The sequence below is a fragment of the Gracilinanus agilis genome, chromosome 3 (assembly GCF_016433145.1).
Source record: "Gracilinanus agilis isolate LMUSP501 chromosome 3, AgileGrace, whole genome shotgun sequence".
Lineage (NCBI taxonomy): Eukaryota > Metazoa > Chordata > Mammalia > Didelphimorphia > Didelphidae > Gracilinanus > Gracilinanus agilis.
In genome coordinates, this window is record NC_058132.1 from 295,326,644 (window position 1) to 295,352,718 (window position 26,075).

General features: G+C 33.9%; 1 protein-coding gene across 1 annotated transcript in view; it reads right to left on the reverse strand.

Annotated features, from left to right (window-relative positions):
• Positions 1-26,075, reverse strand: part of THSD7B (thrombospondin type 1 domain containing 7B) — a 932,487-nt gene that overhangs the window by 588,896 nt on the left and 317,516 nt on the right. The window contains exon 6 of the mRNA XM_044666609.1: positions 21,645-21,842. Within this exon, the coding sequence (XP_044522544.1) occupies positions 21,645-21,842 (198 nt within the window). The remainder of the gene's footprint in view (positions 1-21,644; positions 21,843-26,075) is intronic.

Below are 26,075 nucleotides of genomic sequence, written 5' to 3' on the forward strand. Positions count from 1 at the left end.
AGGAATAAGTCATAAGATCAGAACTATCAGTTTCCCTCTAAAGGGAATTCCCACCATTGTAGCAATACCAGGAACTGTAGGATCTGGAGCACTTTGAAATCATAGAATTCTGATTCATTGCTTCGAACCATAGATAATCTTATCATTATTTAATTTCAAAAGGCTAATGGGTTTGATTCAACTATCTTCTTCCTTTCTGACACAATATAATACAGGGAAATGCAAATATATATCAACATGAAGAAACCATGTCTTTATCAAGGAACTGATGTATACCAGGTAAAAAGGAAGAAAGGAAGGAAAGAAGGAAGAAAGGAAAAGAAAATAAAAGAAACTATTCTTTCCCTTAAGTTTATATTTTACTAAGGAAAAACAACATTCATATAGATAAATAAACACTACCTACAAAATAAATGCAAGCTATTTTGTGAGGGGAAAAGAGTGAAATCAATTCGAGAAAATCAGGTAAAGCTTTTGGGAGAACATGCTGGCAATAAATCTGAGACTTGAAGGGATCTAGGGTTTCTAAGAGGCAGAGGTGAAAGGAGGAAATATGGCAGAGGTGAAACCAGGCAGGAAAGGATTAGACTGCAAGGATATAAAGGTAGGAGGTAGATTATCATGCACAGAGAACATCAATCAGTACAGTTTGGCTAGAATTTAGAATGTGTAAAGGTGATGGAAGTACAATAATTCTGGAAAGTAAAGTTGGAACAAGCTTGTAAAATGATTTTAAATGACAAATTGACAAGTTTATAGTTTATCTTGAAAGCAAGAGGGAATCAATTATATTTCTTGAGCAAGAGAGTCACATGGTCAGATATGGACTTTAGGAACACCAATTTAGTAACTTTGTGGAGGCTCTAATTGCAAATAAAGAAATTAGATACAGGGAGGCAAAAAATAAATAGAAAGGAGACTAAAAAAATAATTAAGGAAAGGTGACATGAAGGCCTAAACTAGGTCTGTAGCTAAGTAATTGAAAAAGGTAAAAAGATATAAGAGATCTTATGGAAGTAGAATCGTAGAATCGAGAGAGAAAGACAGAGACAGAGGGACAGAGAGAGATGGAAAGAGAGGAGGATGGGAAATATATATTCTGGATTTTTCTGCTTAGATACAATGAACCCATGGGAACTCATCAGATATATTTTAAAACATGTGTAAACTGTATAAATGTTTTCCGTCATCAATTATTACTAAATTAAATTGAAATTTCTACCAATTTTGGTTAGGGGTAAAGATAGTATCAAGTGCATAATAGTCTGCCAAATATTCTAACATATATTTTGTAGTTTTCTTTTAAATAAGGAGATGAAATAATAAATTTAAAATAATAGTATTCATAATTTGAGCTATAGAAAATTGTAGAATACAAAGGAAGATTAAAAACATAAATAATGGACCCTATACTTCCATCTTCAAATATACCTTGAAGTTCAATTTTCAGCTGTCTCTATTCAGAGATATGTTTCTGGTATTTTCCCATTTTTGTAATCTTTCCTGCCCCCATATGCACACATACTCAATTTCTCTTTTTCATAATCCTCTACCCTATGAAACTGGTCTAGGATTTCAGAGTTAATAAGTTTCTGAGTTAGTGGATAAAAGTGTCTCCCCCCAAATAACAAAGAACAAATAAATTGGATTCTTTCTTGAGATATTAAGAGAATTAGTTGTGTTTCTGATGAAAGCCAGTGATTCACAAAGTGGACGCCACCGTCCCCTGGTGTGTGCTGCAGCAATCCAGGGTGGGCGGTGATGGCCACAAGTGAATTTATCTTTTCTATTAATTGCTATTAAAATTTTCAAAAATTAATTTCCAGGGGGCTAAGTAATGTTTTTTTTTCTGGAAAGGGGGTAGTAAGTCAAAAAGTTTTGGGAACCACTGAGGCAAGCAAAGCCAAGTAATGACCCAAGGCTTTCAGCAATATGTACTATTCCTCCCAGTGCACTCCTTAACGTTGTAAAAACCCCTAAATAAAAATGGATGCAAAGGTATAGATATAGGTGTGCTTACGATAAAGGGTACTTGGGTGGTTTATCTCTCCCCAATAGTAAACATTGATATTCATAGGTCTGGAAGCATAACTTTGCAAATCTCTGCCTCCCATAAGTAATGTTACTACATATCATTAGGCTACTTCCTTTTCTAGCCATACTAATATTTTTGTCCTCAGAAACTTACTCTTTTTCTTCTGGATGTTTGGTTCTAAGAGTATCATTTGCATGAATATCTGAATATGAATATGTGCATATCCTAGATAAATAACAAAATAAGATGTTAAAATCTATATAGAATATGTGACAAAATAAGAGGAAATATGGTGTTAGTGGATTGAGACCTAAAACCAAGAAGGTATGAGCTCAGGTCTGGTCTCTGACACATTCTGGCTGGTTGATCTCAGGTAAGTCATAACCTCTCAGTGCTCTAGGCAGCTTTCCCAAACTGTTACTTGCTGAGAAGCTGCCAGTCTGCAGTGACAAAGGGAGATCCTTCATTTATTTACTAGTTACCTAAACCAATGAAATCACAAGTACAATCCCTATCCCTCTGTTTGTGTGTGTGTTTGCACGTGTGCATGTGCATGTGTGCATGTGTATGTGCTGTTAGTAAACAAGAGCAGCAAGAAGAATTTACTCACTGTGCTAAATGCTAAATCATTCAAAACCAGTCATCTCAACTACATATCACCATGTATATTCTCAGGTTTCAATAACTAAGGCCTGGGTAAATGATCTCAAATCTGAAACTCTGAAGAATATATACATTTTTCATCCCTCTTGCATCCAATAACCAGAGATTTACTGAAAAAGAAATATAATCATCAGCCTAAAGTAAAATGGGATAAATGACAATGAGGCATTTTTCACACAGCAGGAATTGATTTTCTATAGCCGTTCTTTCCTGTTGCAAGTAAAGACCCATATCTATCAATGCCTGTGTCCCCTATTTTGACATCGGGAATAATTACAGCTAGATCATATATAGACTTGCTCACATTAGCACTGAAGCTTGAGGTCACCAAGTTTCCTCTCCATTACCTGAGGGGTATGTAGTAATTATAGTAAAGTGCCCTTAACAGTATACTTTCTTCTAGGCATTTTCTTCAATTATGGAAATAAAAATCATGCTGTTCTATAGTTTGGTCTTTCTAGGAACTCTTAAAATTTGAGCTATGACTACACTATCAAAGAGGGTACAAGATCCATAAATCTCATACAGTTATGATGCTTGAACAGAGTTTTCAAGTTTCTGCTTGTCTACAAGTTATAAGGCCATTTATTCACCAGATTAGAGTAACTTTTATAGTACAACAAAAATGTCACATGGTGCACAAAATAATTGTAAGACAAGGTTTTAGGGCCATTTAAATCAATAACACTGCTTCCAATCAATAGCAAGCCATTCTTGTAATACTGAGTTCGGGGAGGCAGGCCGGTTTAGAGGGTTAAGGTAATCATTTAATCATCCAACAGGTACTTATTGTGTGTTAGACACATTGTGCTAATCAGTAAGGATGCAAAACAGAATCAGAAATAGTGCTCCAGAAGAAACTTTAGGAAACAGTGTTCATGAATTAGAAGATAAAAAATAAATTCAGGGTAAATGGAAAGTAAATTTCAAGGGGATGGGAATAGCTATTGGGAGAATCAGGAAAGGCCTACTACGAAGGTAGGAAGTGAGCTGAATTGTAAAGGATGCCAGGGATTCAAATAGTAAGCAGTGGTAGGAGGAGCATGCTGAGCATAGGGATCAACCAGTGAGTGAAACAGCATTAATGTGGGAGCGTGCCATCTGTGAGGAATACAAATTAAGATAATGTTGCCAGATTTTAGATTCTGTGAAATCAGTTAGTCAAAAGACATTTTAAAGCACCTACTCTGTGCTGGGAATCATGCTAAATTCTAAGGATTCAAAGAAAGGTACAGGACAGTCACTGCCTTTGAAACGTTCACAGTCTAATGGGGGAAGGAGAATAGAGAATATCATAGAAGATATGGAAGGATGAGAAGGAGTAAGATTGTAAAGAGTTTTAAATGCCAATGCCAACCCTGACCATAATAAATACTAGACATTATTGGGGGTGAGGGATGAAATAACCTTACCTATACTTTAGAGATATCAAAGAAATAGGGGGAGAAGTTAGATTTCATTGAAGAGAGATTTTAGGTTAAGAGGCCAATATGAAAACTATAGCAAGAGTACAGGCAGGAAGTGAGGAGGGCTTAAATTAGGACTGTACATATGGAAGAAAGAAGGGGATATATTGTAAATATTGTAAATAAAGAAGTTGCATTGCTCTGCAATTGATATTATTATATGTCTAAGTTTTATACATATATATATATATAGTGAGTGAAAAGTGAAAAGAGTCAAGGTAATATTGAGGTTTCCAACCTAGGTAACTGAAAGGTAGTTCCCTCAACAGTTATAGGGAATCTGGAAAAAGAAAATGATTGGGGGCAGGGGGATAAAGAGTTCTCTTTTGGGATATGTTATTTGAGATGCCTATGGGAAATCCAAGGCAAAATGTCCAATAATAAACTGAGATTCAGAACTAGAACTCAGCCAGGACTTTAGGGCTAGATAAATAGATTTGAGAATCGTCTCTATAGAAATGATAACTGAACCTATAGGATTCACTATCAAGTGAAAGTGGATAAAGAGAAAAAAGGATCCCAGATAATACCTTGGGGTAATCTCATAGTTAAGTGGATATGACATAAAGATTCAGTAAAAGAGCCTGAGAAAAGAAAAACTAAGAGAAAACAAAACTCACAGGAAGACAGACAGGATGGAGTATATAAGATAAGGTATCAACAGTACCAAATATTGCAGAAATATCAAGAAGGATAATAAAACCATTATATTTTGTAATTAAGAGTTGTTTGTTTCATCCTTGGGATTATAAAATTGTGCATGTTCTTTGACTCAGTAATGACACTACTAGTTCTGTATTCTAAAGAACTCAAACATATGAGAAAAGGCTTCCTTCTACAACAATTTTTAACATATCTCTTTTGTGATGGAAAAGAACTGCCCATCAGTTGGGGAATGGGTGAACAAGTTGTGGTATACACTTATATTTGAAAACTTGTTTTGCCATAAGAAATGAGGAACAGGATGATCACAAAAAAAGTTTGAAAAGACAAATGGGAAGTAGAAGAAACAATAGAAGTGATGGTCATAGTTTCAATTACTGAGTCTCCTAAAATTGAAAAAGTCTCCTAGCCTAAACACCTCATCCTCAAAATGGCTCTGGATTCTGGGAAGCACCGACACAGGGAAATTATTATTGGTATGTCAGGATGTGCTGAGCATATATGGGACAACCACTAAATAAGTCTATAGATGAAAGTGATTGCAAGGGACAGAATAGGCTGCTTCAATAGCAAAAAAATCTGAAAGCTTTCAGATGAAAAACATCAATAGAATTAAGGTAAGAAGAAAAGTTGTTGACTAGAAAAAATGCTTAATATATTTAGCATACATCTTATAACCAAGCTATTTGTGGAACTGATAAAAACATGTAAGACAAAGAGCTTTCCCTAATATATAAGGATCAATGAATATGAATTTTTTCAATATAACAATAAACTATTTAACAATTACATTAAAGATGTCACCAAGTCATGAATAATGACAAAATTTCAAATAAAAACAGCTCTAAATAAATAAAACATGTCCATCAAGTTAGCTGAATTTTATAATGATCATACAACTCCAATTTGCAATAAACCTCCCCTTCTGCACAAACAATGGATTTCAGTTTCTATAAATTTCAGGTGTTCACATCTATAGACTCCTGTATAGTACAAACAATTGTTGGCTCATTATTTTAGGAAACATAGAATCAGACATTCAGAGTCCCCTTGATCTGTCTCAAACTATTATCTAGCCAAATCTTCTCCATCATATACTTTAAAATTTTATATTTAAAGCCAAAGTATAAGATCACATAGTTATTCTCATAAAATTTCATTTTATTTGGTTGTCAAAATATTTGAATTTATTTTTGAATCCTGACTCTGCCATCAAGTATAATAGCTACACTTTTCATCTTCAATAAATTTGATAAATATATCATCTATCTATCCCTTTTTCCATGACATTCATAAAGCCATTAAACATGAAAAAGCAAACAGTGATCCCTGAGAAGGTAGAGACACCTTCTAAACTGACACTGGAATATTGGACTACTCAAATTGAACCATCCTACCAGTTCAAAATCTATTTCACTGTATTATATTCAGTCTCTACTTTTTCGCAGGAATAGATTGGAATACTTAATTGATTAATTTGCTACTACAATCTGTCATGAACAAAATAAGGTAGATCTACTTTGACTTGTTCTTGAGCAAGACACATGATCTTTGTGATCGCTACTCTCTTTACTCTGCATGATAACCATTTTTTTTCGTGGTACAATAAAATATTTGGCCAGGAATCAACATCAACAATGCTGGAAAAAGCCCTGGTTGATTTATGAAACACACATTTTGTGCATACTGATAATACTGCAAGAGGTCAAAAGATAACTTCTAATCCATAGGGGAACTATTGCAAATAGAGGACCAATTTTGGTTGGTTGAGCTGACAAAAAGATTCAAACTGATTGGCAAGCTGGTACATTAATAAGTCCTCCTTAATTGTTAAAGTAGTGAGGCCAGTGGTCAAACAAATACAGTCTTCCTTGTCTATGTATATTAATCCTGGAGATCACAATATACTTAGTTATATATATTCTCATCCAGTGTAAAACAACATGAAAATCAATTTTACTTATGGTTTTAGTTTAGTGATTGTTCTGGCATTACTGAACTGTGTTACTGATTCCTATCTTCATCAACTACAAAAAAATTCAAGGGGAAAAACATATCATTCTTTACTCTAGGGCAGTGATGGCAAACCTTTTAGAGACTGAGTGCCCAAACTGCAACCCTCACACGGCACGTGAGCCCACCACATTACCTCAGACAGGGGAGAGAGGAAGAGCTCCCAGTGGGGCTGTTGGGCAAAAAGGTGTGTGATGTGAGCAATGTCCTCAGGCATGTGTAGAGAGGGGAAAGAAAACAGCCCTCTCTGGAATATGTGCCAAAGGTTACAAACAAAGATCAAAGGAATTTCTATACTTGCTAAAGCCTATGCTTGTGGCCATTAAAGGAAGATCATAACTAATTCTGGATTATTAATGGGGTGGTCTGTCTGTCCAAAATTGGGGAAGTTTTCCCACCAAAGACCATACTTTAAGATTAAGGGATTCTCTGAGCTAAGGAATGATAATTTCCTACCCTTGAATTCCATGGAAAATTGACAGAAATGAGAGCTTCAGAATCAAACAGCTAAAAAAAACTAAAACCCAATAATAGAATAGATTTTCATTTTGTTTTGCAATTTGTTCTCTTTTTCTGTTTTTCTATATTATGAATCTTAGAATACTACCATCTCTGAGGAATCAATTACAGATGAATAGTGGGAACAAGTAGGCTATAACATATTTCTAGCAGTGGCACATACGCAGGTCATAATGACTATAACTAAGGCAAGGTATAATTGGAAGAAAATGAGATATGATTATGTAGAGTGCAAAGAATAAACAAATGGAAAGGTGAAGGGCTATAATGGAATCCATGTAATATAAAAAGATCTACTCAAAAACCTACAACATGTTAGATAGAATTTGTGCTCTTAAAGATCAATGGGAGAATATTGACACAAATCATATATTTTGAAAAGACATGATTTGGTTAGTGTCTGCACTGATGGAATAAATACTAATATCAATGACATCACAGATCCATTAAATTTACTGAAGTATACACATTCACTAACTTGTTCACTCCATCAAAATCATTCCAAAGCATGTGACATGGCATTCTGAACACAGTGAGCACACTGCAGGCATTGGATTGTAAGACTGAAAATATGAAGACTACTTTCTAAAGTTTTAAAGTATATTCATACATAATATATATTCCTCTGAAATATGAAACAGAGGCAGTAATTCTCATAATATAAGGGCAAAATAAATCAGATGCTAAATGATTTGCCAAAGTGGCTTTCAAATCTAGATCTCTTCTATATGAAATAAAATATTTCTAAAGTTCTTGAAAATTTCCAAAACCTAATTGAGAAGTGATTTATGTATTATTATCCCTATTTTACAGATGAAGAAACAAGTTCAGAAAAGTCATAGAGTGCCTATACTGAGTATCCCAGTTTGGATTTGAAAGTAGTTATATCCTAATTCCAAGGCCGGTGCTCTTCCCTCTACATTTTTGTTGTTGTTGAGTTAATTCAGTAGTGTCCAAATCTTTGTTAACATTTGGGGTTTTCTTGGCAAAGATACTGGAGTGGTTGGCCATTTCCTTCTCCAGCTCATATTATAGATGAGAAACTGAGGCAAACAGCATTAGCTGACCTATCCAGGATGACATAGCTAGTAAGTGTCTAAGGCTAGATTTGAACTCAGGTAGATGAGTCTTCCTTATTCCAAGCCTCGCAGCCCCTTCTTCTACATTACATTTAAATAATTTTCAGCAACTGAAAAGACTCAGAGGTCACCTAGCCTGACATAAAATTCTCCATAACATCTCCCAAAAATGATTCTTCAGCTTAGAAGATATGTAGTCATGTTTAGTACTTCTTCCAGCAACCCATTCCACTTTTCTGGAGCACTCATTATTAGAAATGTTTTATTTGTTTTGTTTTGGAGTTTATTTTCTAGGTATTAACTCAAAATATGCTCCATCCTCAGACTGATTTCTTTTTGTTCTCCCCTTGGCCCATTGGTGTCAGTCAATATATATTTATTAAACATTTATTATGTACCAGGCCCTGTGCTAAGTGCTGAGGATTCAAATAAAGGTAAAAAATAGTCCCTGATCTCAAGAGGTTCACAATTTAATGGGAGTAGACAAAAAATAAACAACTATGAACAAACATGCAAATATCCTAAAGATAAAGGACAATTTCAAGATAATCAACAGAAGGAAGGTATTACCCTCAAAAGTAATAGAAAAATGAATTTTGTAGTAAGTGGAATTTTAGCTGCGACTTGGGGGAAGCCAGGGAAGTCAGGAAATAGAAATGAATAAGGAGACAATTCATGGCATAAAATACAGTGAGTAAAAATAGGATATAGAGTGTCTTAAGTGAGGAACAGGGGTGAATAAGTGTAAAAAGAATAGAATGTATGTGTTTGGGGAGGGCGAGGTATTGAGGAGAAAGGATTAATTATGAAAGGCTTTGAGCACCTCAGAAGTTATATTTGATTCTGGAGGTTGGAGATTGGCTAACAGCTTTGGTACTAAGAAGAACAAGTTTAATCCCTTTTTCCATTTGAAAGCTCCTCAAATGCTTGAAGTGAAGTATTTATACTTTCTCCCCCTAAGACTTCTCTTCTATTGGCTAAACATTCAAATTTACTTGGGCTACAATATATAATCTCCAAAAATTAAGACTAGAGCTGCCTATAAGTACCGATCCTTGCAAACTTGCCATAGAACAACACCTCAGAGATCACATAGTCTAGCTTTTCTCATTTCACATTCTAGTAAATTATTTTTTTTTTGCCATTCTAGTAGACCCAAAAAAATAAAATTATTTGCTCAAGATCATACAACAAACATTACCTTTGATTGGCAATCGTTGTGCCTTATCAGTAGTCATAAAAAAAAAACAACCTACCAGCACCAACTGCTGTTAAATTTATTTCAGAACTAGATACCAAAACCATACCTCCATGACTAACGCTGTAACTAATCCCCATGACTAAACACTACAGGTCAGTGAGCAATTGCATGGAGAAAAGTAGAAAGTTTCCTTGTGAATATAGCAAAGCATGGCAAAAGCAAAGGATCCTGGTTATTTAGGATGAAATCTTTTTTGACCATTTAATCACTTAAAATAAATTTTGTAATACCAATATAGCCCATTATTTATTTTGATTCATATATCCTGTGGAATAAAAATTAAAAATCAATTTCTTAATGGGAAAAAATAGCTCCAAAACGTGTGTATTTAGGGAAGAAAATCATACTTGGAAACCAATTCAAGCCATTTCTAAACTTTTCCCCTCTTATTTGGAGAAGTTAGAGAGATATAATCTCACACTTCATTGATTATGAGGAACTACCAGAATGGAAACTTCCAGCACTGGTACAGATCTACAAATCACCAGTAAAGTCTTTTAGGGTTACCTATAACCCTAAAATATTACTTCCCTGACACATAGCCAGTATTTTTTTAGAAGCCGGACTCGAAAATAGGATAGGATGAAACCATTTATTCCTCTATAACTTATATACATAATGTGCAGGTAGAAAATTTGCCACACTCGAACTAAATTCCCAGCATCCTTTTAAATACATCCTCATTTGATGTGCAGGGGGCTTGGGAGATAAATTTGGCTGAGACCCACGCTGTGGGGGCCTCTTTTTTGTGAGCTTGAGCTTTGCTTTGGTCAAGGTGTGGCAGGTGTGGGGCTCTGGCTCTGTGCTCTGCTCACTTAACTGAAGGAATCCCTTTCCCTCTCTTTACTCTCTCTACTTTGCTGTAATAAAGCCACTAAAAAGCTGTTAACAGCCTCATAATTTAAATTGTAATTATTATAATACACACACAAATAAAAGCAAATCATAGCATAATGTATTGAGTATTATTTGGTGTAGAATTTAAATCATCATTTGATAACCCTTTGGGATAGGAACTAACTTATGATTTCTTTTATATATGGAAGTCCCAAGTGATAAAACTCTGCCCACCAGTGCAGGCTGGCAACCTCTTTGTAACATACAGAGTTGATTAGAAGGCTTAAAAGTTAATTGACTTCCTGAGAGTTACATAAGCAATATGTGTCAAAGGCCAGTCTTGAATCTGGTCTTCCTGGCCATAGCCAGCCCTTTATTCATAGCAACATACTGCTTCTATATGATGCATTTTATTAAAGTAAAATAAAGCAATTTGAGCAATTGCTTTAACACATAAACAGGGTAGAAACATTACAAATGAATGTACAAGTTTTATCTACAGGCAGCATGAAGTATATTTTTAGATAATATTGATAATCATATTTGTAGAAGTTAGTTTGTATACTTTTGTCTCCTTCCCCTTCATGCCCCATAGGTGAACGTAAATAAGGAGAATCACAAATACAGGTATCCACTCCACATTGCAGTGGTTTGGGTAACAGTGTCCCTGTGATCTGGAAAATTCCCCTAAAATTTTTTGGTCATTTCCTTTGTATTAGAGAAGAAGTTTTAATTTTTCCTTTTTCTTTTGTGAGGTGTTGATTGCATATAGTTATGGTATTAAAAGATAAAATATATTCATATCATATCATATAATACTATATGTATATTTTATGTATTTCTGAGTTTCTAAACTTTTCTGTCTTGTCCGCTGCCTTTCTTGCATTGTCTGAGGCTTCTGCAAAACTCTCAAAAAATTCCCTTTCAATTTCTGATGCTGACCCATTGTATATCAAAACCACAATGCAGAATGTTGCGATGTAGAAGAGATACCTTTAATTTGAAAGAATTCCTCTTTTTAATAATTTCTCTAGAAATATTATTGCTGTCTGATACTCATCAGACCCCAATATCCCCTCAAGTTATATATTTTCTTACTTTCTTAGCCCAGGTCTTAGAGGGGCATGGGCACAGAGAATAGCTAAACTTGTTACTTTTACTTACTATCTTCTCACTCATTATCAGCTTAATATGGTACATCTGTTTTCACCACAGTTCCTCTCATTGAAAACACTGATGCCAGCTACAAGTTGATAGCCTTAAAAAGTTGACAAACTGAAAATGAAGTTCCATCTTTCTAACCCTGAATAGCACACTTCATCTATGTTTCTTTCTCTGCTAAGATGTGTCATAGTTTCAATGATTTGATCTTTTGTAATTCATTTAAGTAACAAGCAAAGAAAAAATGAATATTTACCTTCATCTTGGTTTTGACAGGACACTATCTTAAATATAACCTTCCTAGCAGGGAACATGAAACAAAAGATTAAAATTTTTATGTTTCTAGGTTGCAAAAAAGTTATGACATTTATTCTTTTGATCTATTGCCATTATATGCTAGCATCAGAATTTCTGCCCATTGCTACCCCGTGGACCTCAGGGCAAGAAAAAAAATGGATTAGGTATCTACAAAATATACCCACCCTTATTTCTCTGTATCAGTAAGAATAAAATAGTCACCAAAAAGATCACCAATCTCTTCAACTCAGACCAAATGCTCATTAATGATTCTGCCTAGTGCAAGAATCAACATTGAAACTGTAGGATATGTTACAGAGGTTTTGATGGAGAAATCCTAAAAGAATTAGAAATCAAGAACTAGAAGAAATTGTGAGAAAAAAGAATTGGGTTGGAGAGAAGAAATTAAATTTCACAGATTTCATCATCTTAATGAATGGCTCTTGTACTAAGAGATGTCATGTTCATGTGAGAAGAAATAATTTGTCTTAGATTAGGTGGTTTAAGAGAGAATTATTTTTCAGTAGTGACTTGTTAGGAACTTGGAAGAGATTCCTATGGGAAACTATGGAATCTCTACTGGTAGGTTTTGTTTTGTTTTGTTTTGTTTTTGTGCACACATCTAGTTTTTCAGTTTTTGCATTTTCCCTGCAAATCCTATAAGAGGTAATTAGACAAGCTACCATTTACAATTTTTTTCTGAAGATGCTGATTAGAAACAGAGATCTCATTTCCCTCACTGTTGGACTTGCATTGTTCTAAATCTGAAATAGGAGCCTAGTTTGATGCCCTTCTCTCAAACTCTTCTTTCACTCTGAAAATGTTTTACCACAGTTTTTATATTCTCAAACTGAATTATTATTTTTCTGCTCAACTAAAAACATCTCAAAGAGAAAACAGATGAGATATGGCCATATAATAATTTAACTGATATTTTTAAACAAATTTGTCAGTTCCTAGACATACAAAGGAGTATATTCCTTTAAACTGCCTTGGGAGACCATATATTGATGCCAAAGATGCTGTCATTGCTCTAAATATTTTGGGGATTGCCTTCAGAGCCTGTGGCTTAGCATTTCAAATATGCTAAATCTTGGCAAATTTTTGTCCTTTAAAACTGGATTTGACTTTTGGACACAGCCAAAAGTCATCCAAAACCAAGTTAAAAATTGAAGTGACTGATCAAACTAGGTAATACCATTTGAGATTTTTTAAAAAGGAGATATGCTGACCACTAAACTTGTGTGGGTTTGTGCTTCATAAAGAGTCTCTGTAATCTGTTGCAAATAATTTATTTTAGCAATAGTTGCAATACTGGAAAAGATTTATTATGTACTAAATTGTCTACTTTCTAACAATAACACTAATTTTGATTTATAAATTCTGGTAGTTCTTTTGCTATGCCAATCATACTCATTACTTCATATTACACATGGCATATAGATGTTATAGTATTTGATTAAAGTAGAAATCAGTAATTCTTCCCTTGTATTGCAGCATTGCCATGAGAACAAATCCCTGGTGTAAAATTAACTGATAAATAATCCATATCATGCTCTTTATAAAATCTAGTTATAGGTATATCACTAAAAGAGAGAGCAAACTGAAATCCTTTTAAAGCCAAAAGAAAACACCACAAAAGATAAGTAATGTGTTCTTTAGGCATAAAAGTAGAAAAGGAGGAATACACAATCAATAAGTTTAGAAAAGAAAGATCATCATATTTATAAAGAGATTTGAAAGAAGTCTCTTTTGGCTTTGCTTAATCTCTCACTATTCAGATAAATGACTGCTTACTAGAAGCATTAGAATCGAGGATGGGGTTTGACCTTGATATTCACAGGAGTCAAGACACTGCTGGAGAAAAAAGACAGGATATTAAGCAGATGTATGTTTTGTTTGATTCTAATTTTTTTTTAAATAGAAGGATCTGAGTCAGTTAAATACTTACCTTACATGTTTTCCACCAAGTAGAAATCAGCCAAGACAAGTATTATTGGGGTTAGATCCTCAGAAATATATGGTACTTTAACTAAGATTAAAGATCACTTTCTTGGGTTGTTCAAGGTTAATGATGCAGGTTAAAAACTGACAAAAGAGTTTCTCTGGAATGTAGAAGCAATGCCATATTCATGACAGAAATTCATTTCTCATGCCTTCTGTGTAAATATATATGTCGCTAAAAGAAAACAATTTGCATGGAAAAAGTCTAATACTCTGGTGAAAAATAAGAAATCTTTTATGCAAGTGGGCATTGAGGCAACACGAGAGAACTCTAAATCCCATGTACCTGTCAGTATGTGAACTCTGTTCTTTCTGATGTATTACACTCATCATCAGCTGCAGGGATTTGTTCTCAAAAAGTACAGAATACACACTGGAAATCTGTGCAAAGGGATGTATGCTGACTACACAAACACCTCTTCGTTCTGGACCTCTTTGGTATATTGCAAAGTAGTCAGAGTTCAGTGCTCAGGCTTTTACACTCTGAGGCAAACTGAGTATTTTCCCTGGAACCTCTGGAGTAAATGGCCCCTGTTGGATCATGTAGGCAGCCAGAGATTCAGAGGATTTTAGAGCCTGAAGGGACCATGAGATCATCCAGTCTAGTCTCCTAATTTTATATCTGAAGAAAATAAGATATTTATTCATTCAAGGTCACACACATAAAATTATTAGCATAATAAGTAGGATTCAAACTCAACTTCTCTGACTCCAAACACAGTGCTTATTCCACATAGCAGCAGTAGCAAGCCACTTCTCTAGGGAGAGTTCTTACTCTATCTAGTGCCCTGACATTATGGGAATTTTCCTGTGCTTCTCTGAGGTCATCCTAACTTCAATTATTTATTGATAATTCTGATAAAAGTAAAATTGAACTTTAGAAGCAGAATTTTAAAAAAATGAACAAATGAAATATTTCTAAGGAAAATCAGTCAGGGGCTACATTTTTATGTAGTTCTCTACTGAAATTTCAAAGTGCATGTTTTAAAGGAAAATAAATGCCTTTTTATTACTTATATACACTTGACTTCTAGTAGCCTCCGTAAATTATAAAGTATCAAAGATCACTGCTCTCTGACCTCTGTGTAATTAAACTCAAAAATAACAGGCATGGAGTTTTAATTCTATGGAAGTCATCTGCTATAAGAGTATTTATATAGTACTTAAAGACTTGAAAGAGCTTTAAAAAATATCTCACTGGAACCTCACACACACACACACACACAAACAACAACACAAAAAACTTGAGATGCAAAGGCCATTATTTTTTTTTAATTTTTAATTTGTATTGTTTTAATCAAGTTTTATTAATTAATATAGAATATTTTTCCATGGTTACCTGATGCATGTTCTTTCCCTCACCTCCTTATATCCCCCTCCTATAGCCAACTAGCAATTCCACTGAGTTTTATATGTGTCACTGAGCAAGACCTTTTTCCATATTATTAATATTTAGACTAGGGTGATTGTTAAGAGTCTATATCGCCAATCATATCCCCATCATCAAACAGTTGCTTTTCTTCTCTGTTTCTACTCCCACAGTTCTTTCTCTGGATGTGGATAGTGTTCTTTCTCCTAAGTCCCTCAGAATTGTCCTGGATCATTGCATTACAGCTAATAGAGAAGTCCATTACATTCGATTGTGCCACAGTATGTCCATCTCTGTGTATAATGTTCTCCTGGTTCTGCTCCTTTCACTCTGCATCAATTTCTGGAGGTTGTTCCAGTTCACATGGAATTCCTCCAGTTCATTATTCCTTTGAGCACAATAGTATTTCATCACCAACAGATACCACAATTTATTTAGCCATTCACCAATCAAAGGGCATTCCCTCATTTTCTAATTTATTTCCACCACAAAGAGCGAGGCTATAAAGATTTAAGTAACAGTCTTTTTCCTTATTATCTCTTTGGGGTATAAACCCAGCAGTGGTATGGCTGGATCAAAGGGCAGGAAGTCCTTTGGGCATAGTTCCAAATTGCCTTCAGAATGGTTGAATCAATTCACAACTCCACCAGCAATGCATTAATGTCCCAGTTTTGCCACATCTCCCAACATTCAGCATGTTCCTTTGCTGTCATATTAGCCAATCAGCTAGGTGTGAGGTAGTCCCTCAGAGTTGTTTTGATTTACATTTCTCTAATTATAAGAGATTTAGAAAACTTTTTCATGTGCTTGTTGATAGTCTTGATTTTTTTATCTGAAAATTACTATTCATGTCCCTTGCCCATTTATCAGTTAGAGAATGACTTGCTTTTTTGTGCAACTGATTTAGTTCCTTGTATATTTGAGTAATTAGACCTTTGTCAGAGGTTTTTGTTATAAAGATTTTTTCCCGGATTTGTTGTTTCCCTTCTAATTCTGGTTGCATTGCGGTTTTTTGTACAAAGATTTTTTAATTAAAACTAATTTAATTTAATATAAAAACTATTTATTTTACATTTTGTAATATTCTCTATCTCTTGCTTAGTCTTAAAATCTTTCCTTTCCCATAGATCTGACACCTAATTTATTGATAGTTTCTTTATTTATATTTAAGTCATTCACCCATTCTGGATTTATCTTGGTACAGAGGGTAAAATGTTGATCTAAACCTAACCTCTCCCATACTGTTTTCCATTTTTCCCAACAGATTTTGTCAAATAATGGGTTTTTGTCTCCAAAACTGGGATCTTTGGCTTCATTGTACACTATTTTGCTGAGGTCATTTACCCCTAGTCTATTCCACTGATCCTCCCTTCTGTTGATAGAGGCCATTATTATCCCCTTTTACAAATGTGAAAACTATGGCAGAGGTTAAATGACTTGTCTGGAGTCACACAGCTAGTAAGCATAAAAGAGTGGATTTGAATACAGGTCTTATTGCCTAATCTAATGACTAGAAATGTTTTCTAAAAATGAAGATTAAAATATCTTCCCAGATTAACTCAAATGAATATTAAGAAAGTTAGATTAAATATTTTATATTCAAGTATATCAATATAGTAAATTACTATACTAATGAGATAAATTACAATCCCTCATTACTCCTAGATATTATTTCTACTATATTCTTAGCTAAGGGTGAAAAGATGAGACAAGTACAACACATTTGGGAATAAGGACCATGTCAGGATATACTATCTGGAATTTTTCATATATTTCCTCCTTAAGAATAAATTTAGTTGTTTCAGTTATTTAATAAGCATTTATTAAGTTCCTGCTATGTACCAGCAACTCGAAATACTAAGAAAGGTAAGAGATATTCCTCCCATCTAGGAACTCACAATCTATTAGAGGAGACAGCATATAAAAACTGATATACAAACATGAAGAAAATGAAAATAATCAACAGAGGTATGATAATTCAGAGGGAATGGTAATGATTTCTTTTAAAAAATGGAATTTTAGGTGGCAGATGAGTAGCTCAGTGGATTGAGAACCAGTCCCGATGGTCCTAGGTTCAAATCTGGCCTCAGACACTTCCCAGCCAATACACAGTATTGACTCCAAGACAGAAGGTGAGGATTTTTAAAAAAAAATGGAATTTTACCTGAAGGAAGTGAGTGAAGCCAGGAGTATTCAAGATCAGAGTAAAAGCAGACAAAAATGCCCAGAGTTTAGAGAAATACCTTTTATTGGAGGTAAAGCAAGGAGGCAGTTTCACTGAGTCAAACAGTACATATGGAGGGGGAATAAGAAAACTCGAAAGGGAGAAGGTGATAATCAATGAAGGGTTTGAATTTCATCTAGGGGATTTTTGTGGTTATATTCATGAGTTTGTGTTGAAAAGTGAACTTCAATTTGTTTTTTTGAGTTGTAAGACAATAGACTTAAGACAAGGTCAGATTAGGGGGGTTATGATAAATATGACAATAAATGATTGAATGGACATGTTTTCAAATAATTCTGTATGTCTTAGCTATATCCAGAGTATAGTCAATTCTGCTGTAATGTGTTTCAAAAAACCTAAAATCATTCATATATGACTAATATATTAGAGAATATTTTGAAAGTAACATGAATTTTAAATCTGCTTCTTTGTAATTTCCCCAAGATATCAATGGGAATGCAAAAAAAGGTGCATTGCACAAGATATAACCCTTCCAATCATTACTTGCATAAATTTTGGGCTTTGTGAAGGTTTATTGAATATCTTCTGATATAGTAGGAGAGGGAGGTACCCCCTATCTGTGCCATTCTCTTCTACCATGACCTTAGGAAGAGGCCCAAAGTTGAGACTTGTCCAACTTGCTTGTGCAGATCACAACAGGTCGTGAATTCTATTTATTGTAGTATTTATGTATTTCTCTATCATTTATAAATCATGTATAAATATATATATATATGTATATATATATATAGTCATATATAAATCATGTATAAAGCTATACTATTTTATTTAGGATCTTATTTTTGTAGGGTTTTTTTTCAAGCATTCTCCCTCTAACCACAATAATCCCTATGACTTTTATTAAATGATTTTGTAGAGTAGTACTTTTTAGGAACTGAGATAAAGCATAACAGCCTATATACCATAAACATAGACTTTTGCACCAAGTTGATCTCTGGTGCATTGAATGGTTCAAGATTCCTTAGTACAAGTCTTTTAGTTTATCCTTTATCATAGACATTAGAAAAGCCAGAATAGCTCCCTGAGGAACAGTCTGAAGGATCACTATTCTCTGACCTATATGTGATTATACTCTCAAAAATGACAAGTGTGGAGACTTAAGCCTATGAGAGTTCTGAGTCCCTAACTGACTATTCACACATGTTGTATTTTGGTGATGTAAACAGAAAAAAATCCCATTCAATCCTGAAAGGTAATATATGAGAATATAGGATCATAGATATAAATATGGAAGGGATTACAGAGACCTCATACAATTCCCTCAGTTTTTTGCTGGAAAAATTGAGACACAGAAAGGTTAAGGGATTTGCTTAAGTTCAAATAAGTAATGAAGTTCAGAGTCAGGATTCCAAGCACAGAAAGACAACTGGATCCAGAGCCAGAGTACTATGATTCTATAACTTAAAAGAAAGATTCATACTTGAAAGAATGTAGACTATTTTAATGTACAGAAGGCAAAAAGCAGTGATTAGAAAACTTCCATGTGGTCTTGGTTGAACATGAGAAACTATGGAGCTGACCTTTTCGAGTTCCCTATAGATAAATCTTGTTTTATCCAATGTTATCTATGTCCTCCTTTCATTTTCTTTGAGCATTTTGTTTGGAATTTTCCTTTGCCCGCATGACATCATTTTTATACTACACTTAATCAAGTTCATGCTTCCTCCCACATCAATTATATTACCAGCACCTTGAAGGCAGGAAGTTAGTTGCTTTTTAACTTTGTTCCTACAGTGCTCAAAATAGTGCTTTGGATATAGTGGATGCTTAATAAGTGTCTATTGAATACACATATATAAACACAAATATTTAGATAAATTAAATATATGCTACATATATTCAAAATACACTACATGATGTAACTTTTTAAATACTGGTTTTAGACTCAGGGATAATATTGAGAAATTCCTCAATATTAAAACATAAACAAGTAATGAAGTAGGAATGACTGGATGAAAAATACCAAATGCTCTCAGAAATTTCAAATAAATAAATGAAAAGAAAATTATTCAATCTACCCTCAAAGCTTTTTTATCCCTCTAGTCATTCAAATGAGTGTCAACAATCCTGTCAATTCCTATAGCCATGAAAATTCTTTAGTAATATGTGGAAAATGTAACAGAGGAGCACTTCTCTGCCAAACCGCTATCATCAATCTTCTTGAATTAGCACATAAGCTGAATGGGTAAAAGCACAAGTAGAACACATTTTCAATTTCCCACTAACAAAAAAACTGCTAGAGCTACCAAGAGGTCCACATGTCTTTGAAACTATGACTCTGGCTGCTGTACCTCAAAATATGATCAAGTCATCTAATAGTTAAAAAAAAACCCTAAGGATTAAAATATTCTTGTGCCCACTATTACCCCTCCCCAAATGCTATAATATTCATGTGTTCGTACACACATTTTGCACAGAAGCTGAGAGACTAGGTCAAAGTATGAATACCAGTCATGTCTCAAAAACAGGAAACAAAGTTATAGAATTACTGAAAAATTAGGGGGCAGTTACTTCTACAAATGATACAGGATGTACAACACATAATGGCTATAAGAGAGATAGCCAACTAACTGGATATAATCTCATATCAAATCTCAAACTGACATTGTGTGTAAATGAGGCATTTATCATTAATTATCCAACAAACCAAAACAAGTTTCTTTCTTCAACTTGGGAGCAAAGAAAAAAAAACTTTTAAAAATTATTCTAAACTGCATTATCCTGATTTTATATTCCTTTACTAGAATTTTACCTCTAAAAGAAACTAAAAAGCAAATGCATGAATTCAAACTTAACTACTTCAAAATTAAATGTAATAGTTTAAATGATAAATTTCATATTTGTTTAATGCATTATCATAGTGTATATGTGTATGTGTATACATATATACATTTGTGTTTGTGTATTTGTATGTATGTATGAAGTTACATATTTACTTGTTAGTTACAATGCTGTCAGTAATGTCAATGACCATATATGCATGTGTGTACATATTTGAGTAAAAAGGAATAAAGAAAAGAAATCATTTAATGTGAAACTAAACACAAAGTAGTTGGAAAATATGCTACCATATAAAACATAACCACTATACGTATGTGTCATATACATAATTCTATGTGATTTATCTATAAGTGGTATAAGTCAATACTCCCTGGTATGTGCCATGCTTCTGTTGGTCACTAAGTATACTAATTTTTATTATGAACATGGCTTTTCATTTCAAATACAAACATACACAAAAACCACTGTTAACACTCTCAAGGTAGGTCTCATCAATAGAGATACTGAATTTTCTAAAAGTCTAATTTCCTTTTCTTTTTAATTCAGATAAAATAAAAAATTCATTCTCATTTCCATTTCCATTAGCATTTGGTTTAAGTATTTCTTCAATCACATTTCATTTCAGACAACAATTGTACAGGCACTGAAAGCTCATTAATCAAGGAAAAACACCATTTTTAAGAGTTTTGCAAGAAACTTCAAGCATATTTCCTGACAACTTTTCTTTTTAAAAAAGTCTTTTCTTAGAAATGTTTTGTATTACCACTGTGATTGATTCTAGTACAAGAATCTGATATTGTGGAAATGAAAAGATGCCACTTTAAATTCTTTTTCAATTTGGCAGGAGTTTCAGTTCTAGAATCTTTTTCATTGCACTGTTTATTAATAATGCATAAAACTGTGTTTTAAAATGACTTTGCAAATAAAAATGGAAGCTTGTTCAGCACAGATAAGTTAAAATTCAACCAAATGTTTTCTTTTCCTTGACAAAATCAGTACCATGGAGAGCTCCATAGATTGACTTCATAATATTGGTACATAATAATCAGGTCTTGTACTTTGGTTGTGAAAAAAGACCATCACAAGGTACATCTTGGTAACAGGATTTCTAGCAATGTGCCATTGGGCTTAAACATCCATACACTGAATAAAACTTTTTTTTCCTATCACACATAAATTACCTCTTAAAGAATAATAATACACACATTAGTTGAAGCCATTTGGCTCCAAATTTATGTCACTACTTCCTACCTCTATCATTCTGGCAGACAGCTTTCAGAATATGATGTCCCAAGCCACATTTTCCATGATCAGGAATACAGACCCCTTCTGACACAAGCCACTGAAAGCACATTGGATCATCACAAGGAACAGATTCCACCAAATGTGGGCAATTTCCATCAGGTCCAGTAGATTCCATGAGAATATGACGCTGTCTCAATCTAAACCCTACGAAAAGCAGAAAAAAATGAATATAATAGGGTTTCATGTGTTTTTATGCAAACGGAGAAATATTGACTCTTTAATTGGAATGATTAATTGATCATACATGGCATGGCACTAGATATGACTTTAAGAGATGGGGAGGTGGCTGAGAGAGAAACATTGAAATAAATAGTACATGTCCCCAAGAAGATTAAAATCTAGCTGGGGAGATAAGATCCACTCATGAGAAACAACTTAGTTACATGTTTACAATTTTTTAAAGTCAAGACTATCTCTCTCTCTCTCTCTCTCTCTCTCTCTCTTTCTCTCTCTTTCTCTTTCTCTCTCTCTCTCTCTCCATATATATATATATATATATATATATATATATATATATATATATCAAAGGAAGACAGATAGATGCTTGGCAAACATCTCAGAGTCTTAGAAGTCTATGGCTATGACTATCCCTGTATAAGTTATGAAATAGTCAAAGTAATTTCTAAATTTGCCTTTATTCATGAGATTATTAAGATTAGAGGAGGAAGTCAGAAAGGAGAAAGGATGTCTTTGGCTGGGTATCCTTCAAATGCTATGCAATTTATCTGGAGGAAACATTTTAAAAATAAGATAGTATGAACTCCTAAACCAAACAGAAAAGAAGTACAAGTAACAAGTGCCCAAAGAACCACTCTATATAAACATGTTTGCCAAGCCTCCAGACACACAAAAAAGGATCTATAATTCTGTGAATATGTTGTGACTCCATGTGTATGAACTCCTCCTAATCCCCAGAAAATCTTGTATGACTTTTAAAATAAATCATGGAATATTTCTTGAGGCATGTAGCCTTTAAGTGGTTTCTCCTTGGTTGGAAACCAAGATTTCTAGATGTAATTTGAACCTAAGTCATGTAGCTCCTCCACAATCTACTACTCTACTACTGCTGCTGCTGCTGCTGCTGCTGCTGCTGCTGCTGCTGCTATTGCTGCTGACACGATTAATGAATTATGATGATGATGTTGATGATGATGATGATGATGATGATGATGATGATGATGATGATGATGATGTGGTTGGGGATTCAATGCATAGGGCACTGAGTCTAGATTCAGGAAGACCAGAGTTCGAAACTAACACTCATACACTACCTATGTGACCCTGAGCAAGTTACTTCACCTTTGTTTCACTTAATCTATTAGAAAAGGAAATAGCATTCTACTCCTATATCTTTGCTATATCTATGGACAGCTTTGACATGCTCTGATCCATGGGTACAAAAAGTCAGACACAACTGAACCAAAACAAATATTAATATTTATAAATCTTTTCCTAATTTTAGATACATAATCTCATAGAACTTTCTTTAAAAGAAAAACTTGGGCTTTTTTTAGTAATTATATTAATAGGTAATTTACCTATTTACTTAACTTGTATCCTTGCCTAATTATTTTTGGTAAGTTTTTAAACAATAAAGGCAGTTACAATGTGGGCAGATTCCATCATAACATGGATCTCCATATGTTCAGTTACCTGGATCTTAATTCTACTGAGGAGTATTGTCCTGTGCACTTTTCATCTCTAAATCACATTGCATCCATCTCACTATAAATCTATAGATTGAATCTCTTCAATCAATAAATTATCTCAGTGCTACATTTGTGGTACCCTTGTACTGACTACTAACTAGCTTCAAAGCATACCCTAAGCTCAGCATAAAATAAAAAACCTTGGATCTTTTCCTTAGCATCTACTTAAATCTCACATTGTCATTCACTCTTTCAATTGGTTTTCAAAAGTGATCAGCCTTTCCAAAAGCATATTTGTCCCATACAATTTATATCTATCCATGCTATTGCTGCTTCCCATATTAATAAGGTGATACAGTTTAGTCTACACCATCTACTGTGTGCAAAGAACTAGCTAGAGATGCTAGGAAGAGCTAGAGCTACAAAAGACAAAAAAAATAACCTCATCACATATAGAACATACAATCAAATATACTGAGGCACTTGTATGGGTATGTAAGTGTATTCATATGCACAGAGAAGCATATATAAACTTAGGAAGTAAACATTTACAAAAACATCTACAATATGTAGGCAGAAGTCAAAATAGATAGATAGATATGAATATATTTACATATACCTTTGCTAAGCAGAGAAGGAGTTATAGATATGAATGCTATAAAATATGGATTATATAGGTTAAAAACTCTTTATTGAAGAGTTCTGTTTTGAGAGAAGAGGGCATGATGATGTGGAAATGATAAGGAGGGCATTCTAGATAGCAAAAACTGGGCTGCTTGGAGAAGATTGATTTAGCTGAAACAGAAAGGAAAAGGCATATATTATGTGGTCATGATATAGGCTCCAAGATAAGTATTAAGGATAATATAAACATTTAGCACAGTAAATATACTCAGAATTTCCCTAAAGAACTTCAAGTAAAAATGAAGAATTAACAAAAGCAAAATAAAGCTAGTAACAATAAAATGGAAATATTAATATGTTAAATTTTAATTTATCTGGAATTCAAATAAGTGAAAAGTTTAGATAAGTGAATTCGAACTTAAGCATGTTCTATGCTCCCTTTTTATGTCAAACATAAATATAGAGGGGAAAAACTGAGATCAGTAATTAAGAAAGGTATATTCCAGGATATATGAAAGGGAGAGTATAGACATGAGATGATTCTAGCTTCTAAACTCTTGTATTTTATATATATGTACATATATAATAACAGAGAATAAATAACAATTAATCCCAATGGATTTAGAATTGTAAAGGTTTTCAAAAGCTTAAATTTAAATTATGTTTAGGACAATGCTAGTATTAGATATATTAATTTGATACTTCCAGCCATACAGCCTACCCGCTCCACCCCCCACTCAGGCCATCTTCTACACACTCTTGTCATGTGGGAACAGAACTTTGTCCCTGGATTTGCTTTAGACTTTATAGGACAGCTTTGATTTTATCATGATTGGTTCCAATTTGAACTAATTTCCTATATATCTCCAGGAATGCCATTCCACATACTCTTCTTCCCACCTCCTCTTTATGTATTGTCTTCTTCAATTAGAATGTAAGCTCCTTAAGGTTGAGGACTGTCTTGCTTGTTTTTGTATTTATCTCTGACACTTATCATGGTACTTGGCACATAATAAGCCCTTTAAAATGCTTTTATATATCTATCGACCTAGCCATCTATCTGTCTATTCAGAAAATGGTCATCATCATGTTGTTTTGAAAACACCTAGCTAAAAGAAAAAAGAAAACTCCTAGTTAACAGAATCAGCTTCGAAAAAAGAGACTAAAGAAAAAAGTCAGCTCTGCATTCAAGAGACAATTAGAAAATGAGAGTTAGCTTTGGCAACTGAGAAATGAGCTATGGAGAACAATAGATCTTTGGAACATATCTGAGCAATTCATCCATAAAAGACCTGAAAACAGGGAAGTGCTGGTAAATATTTAACAACTGACTTTCCAAAACCCTATGACACATGTTTAAGTTTAATTTTTATTATTAACATTTTATACCACTTCCTTAAGTCTATAAAAATCAATTAAGAAAAAAGCTGTCATTTATAATATTTGATGATTTCCTAGGTATAAATTTTCATATTGGAAATTAAACAATCAGTTCTTACAGCCCTATCTAGGACTGAATATAGCACAACTCTGCCTACAAGGCGATAGGGACATCTATGAGGATTCCACATGAGACAAAGGATACTAAATACCAAATGAGAGAGTGGCCTTGGTTTCATGTGGTCCCTATGGATTTACCTTACTAGATTTTATATTCTAAGTTTGGACTTATTTTTCCCATAGATGTCTGAATTCATATGAGAGTAAGACCCAGATTTCCTTGTACTTTTAGTAAATACAATAGACTAAAAGGCAAATTTTATTTTTAAAGACAATATAATTTTATTGTTAACAATTCCAGGGTAGGGATGTTTTATTGCCCTTATTATATCATTTGGGTAAATGTCTTTGATAAGAGCCTTGTCTCTTGGCTGACTCTTAATGAAAAGCATATCAACTATAACTGATGAGTTAAGAGTTTTTAAAAGGCCCTGCAGGATAACCCTAGAACTTGAGAGAGCAGACAACTTCTGACAATTCAACCTACCACCATGAGTAGAAGCTGGTAGAAGAGTTCAGAGAGAATGTTACTAAACATCAGCTAGCAAAAAATCTTTTGAAGATAGCTATGTTTTTCTGACCCTCTTTATTTTAAAGTCACCTA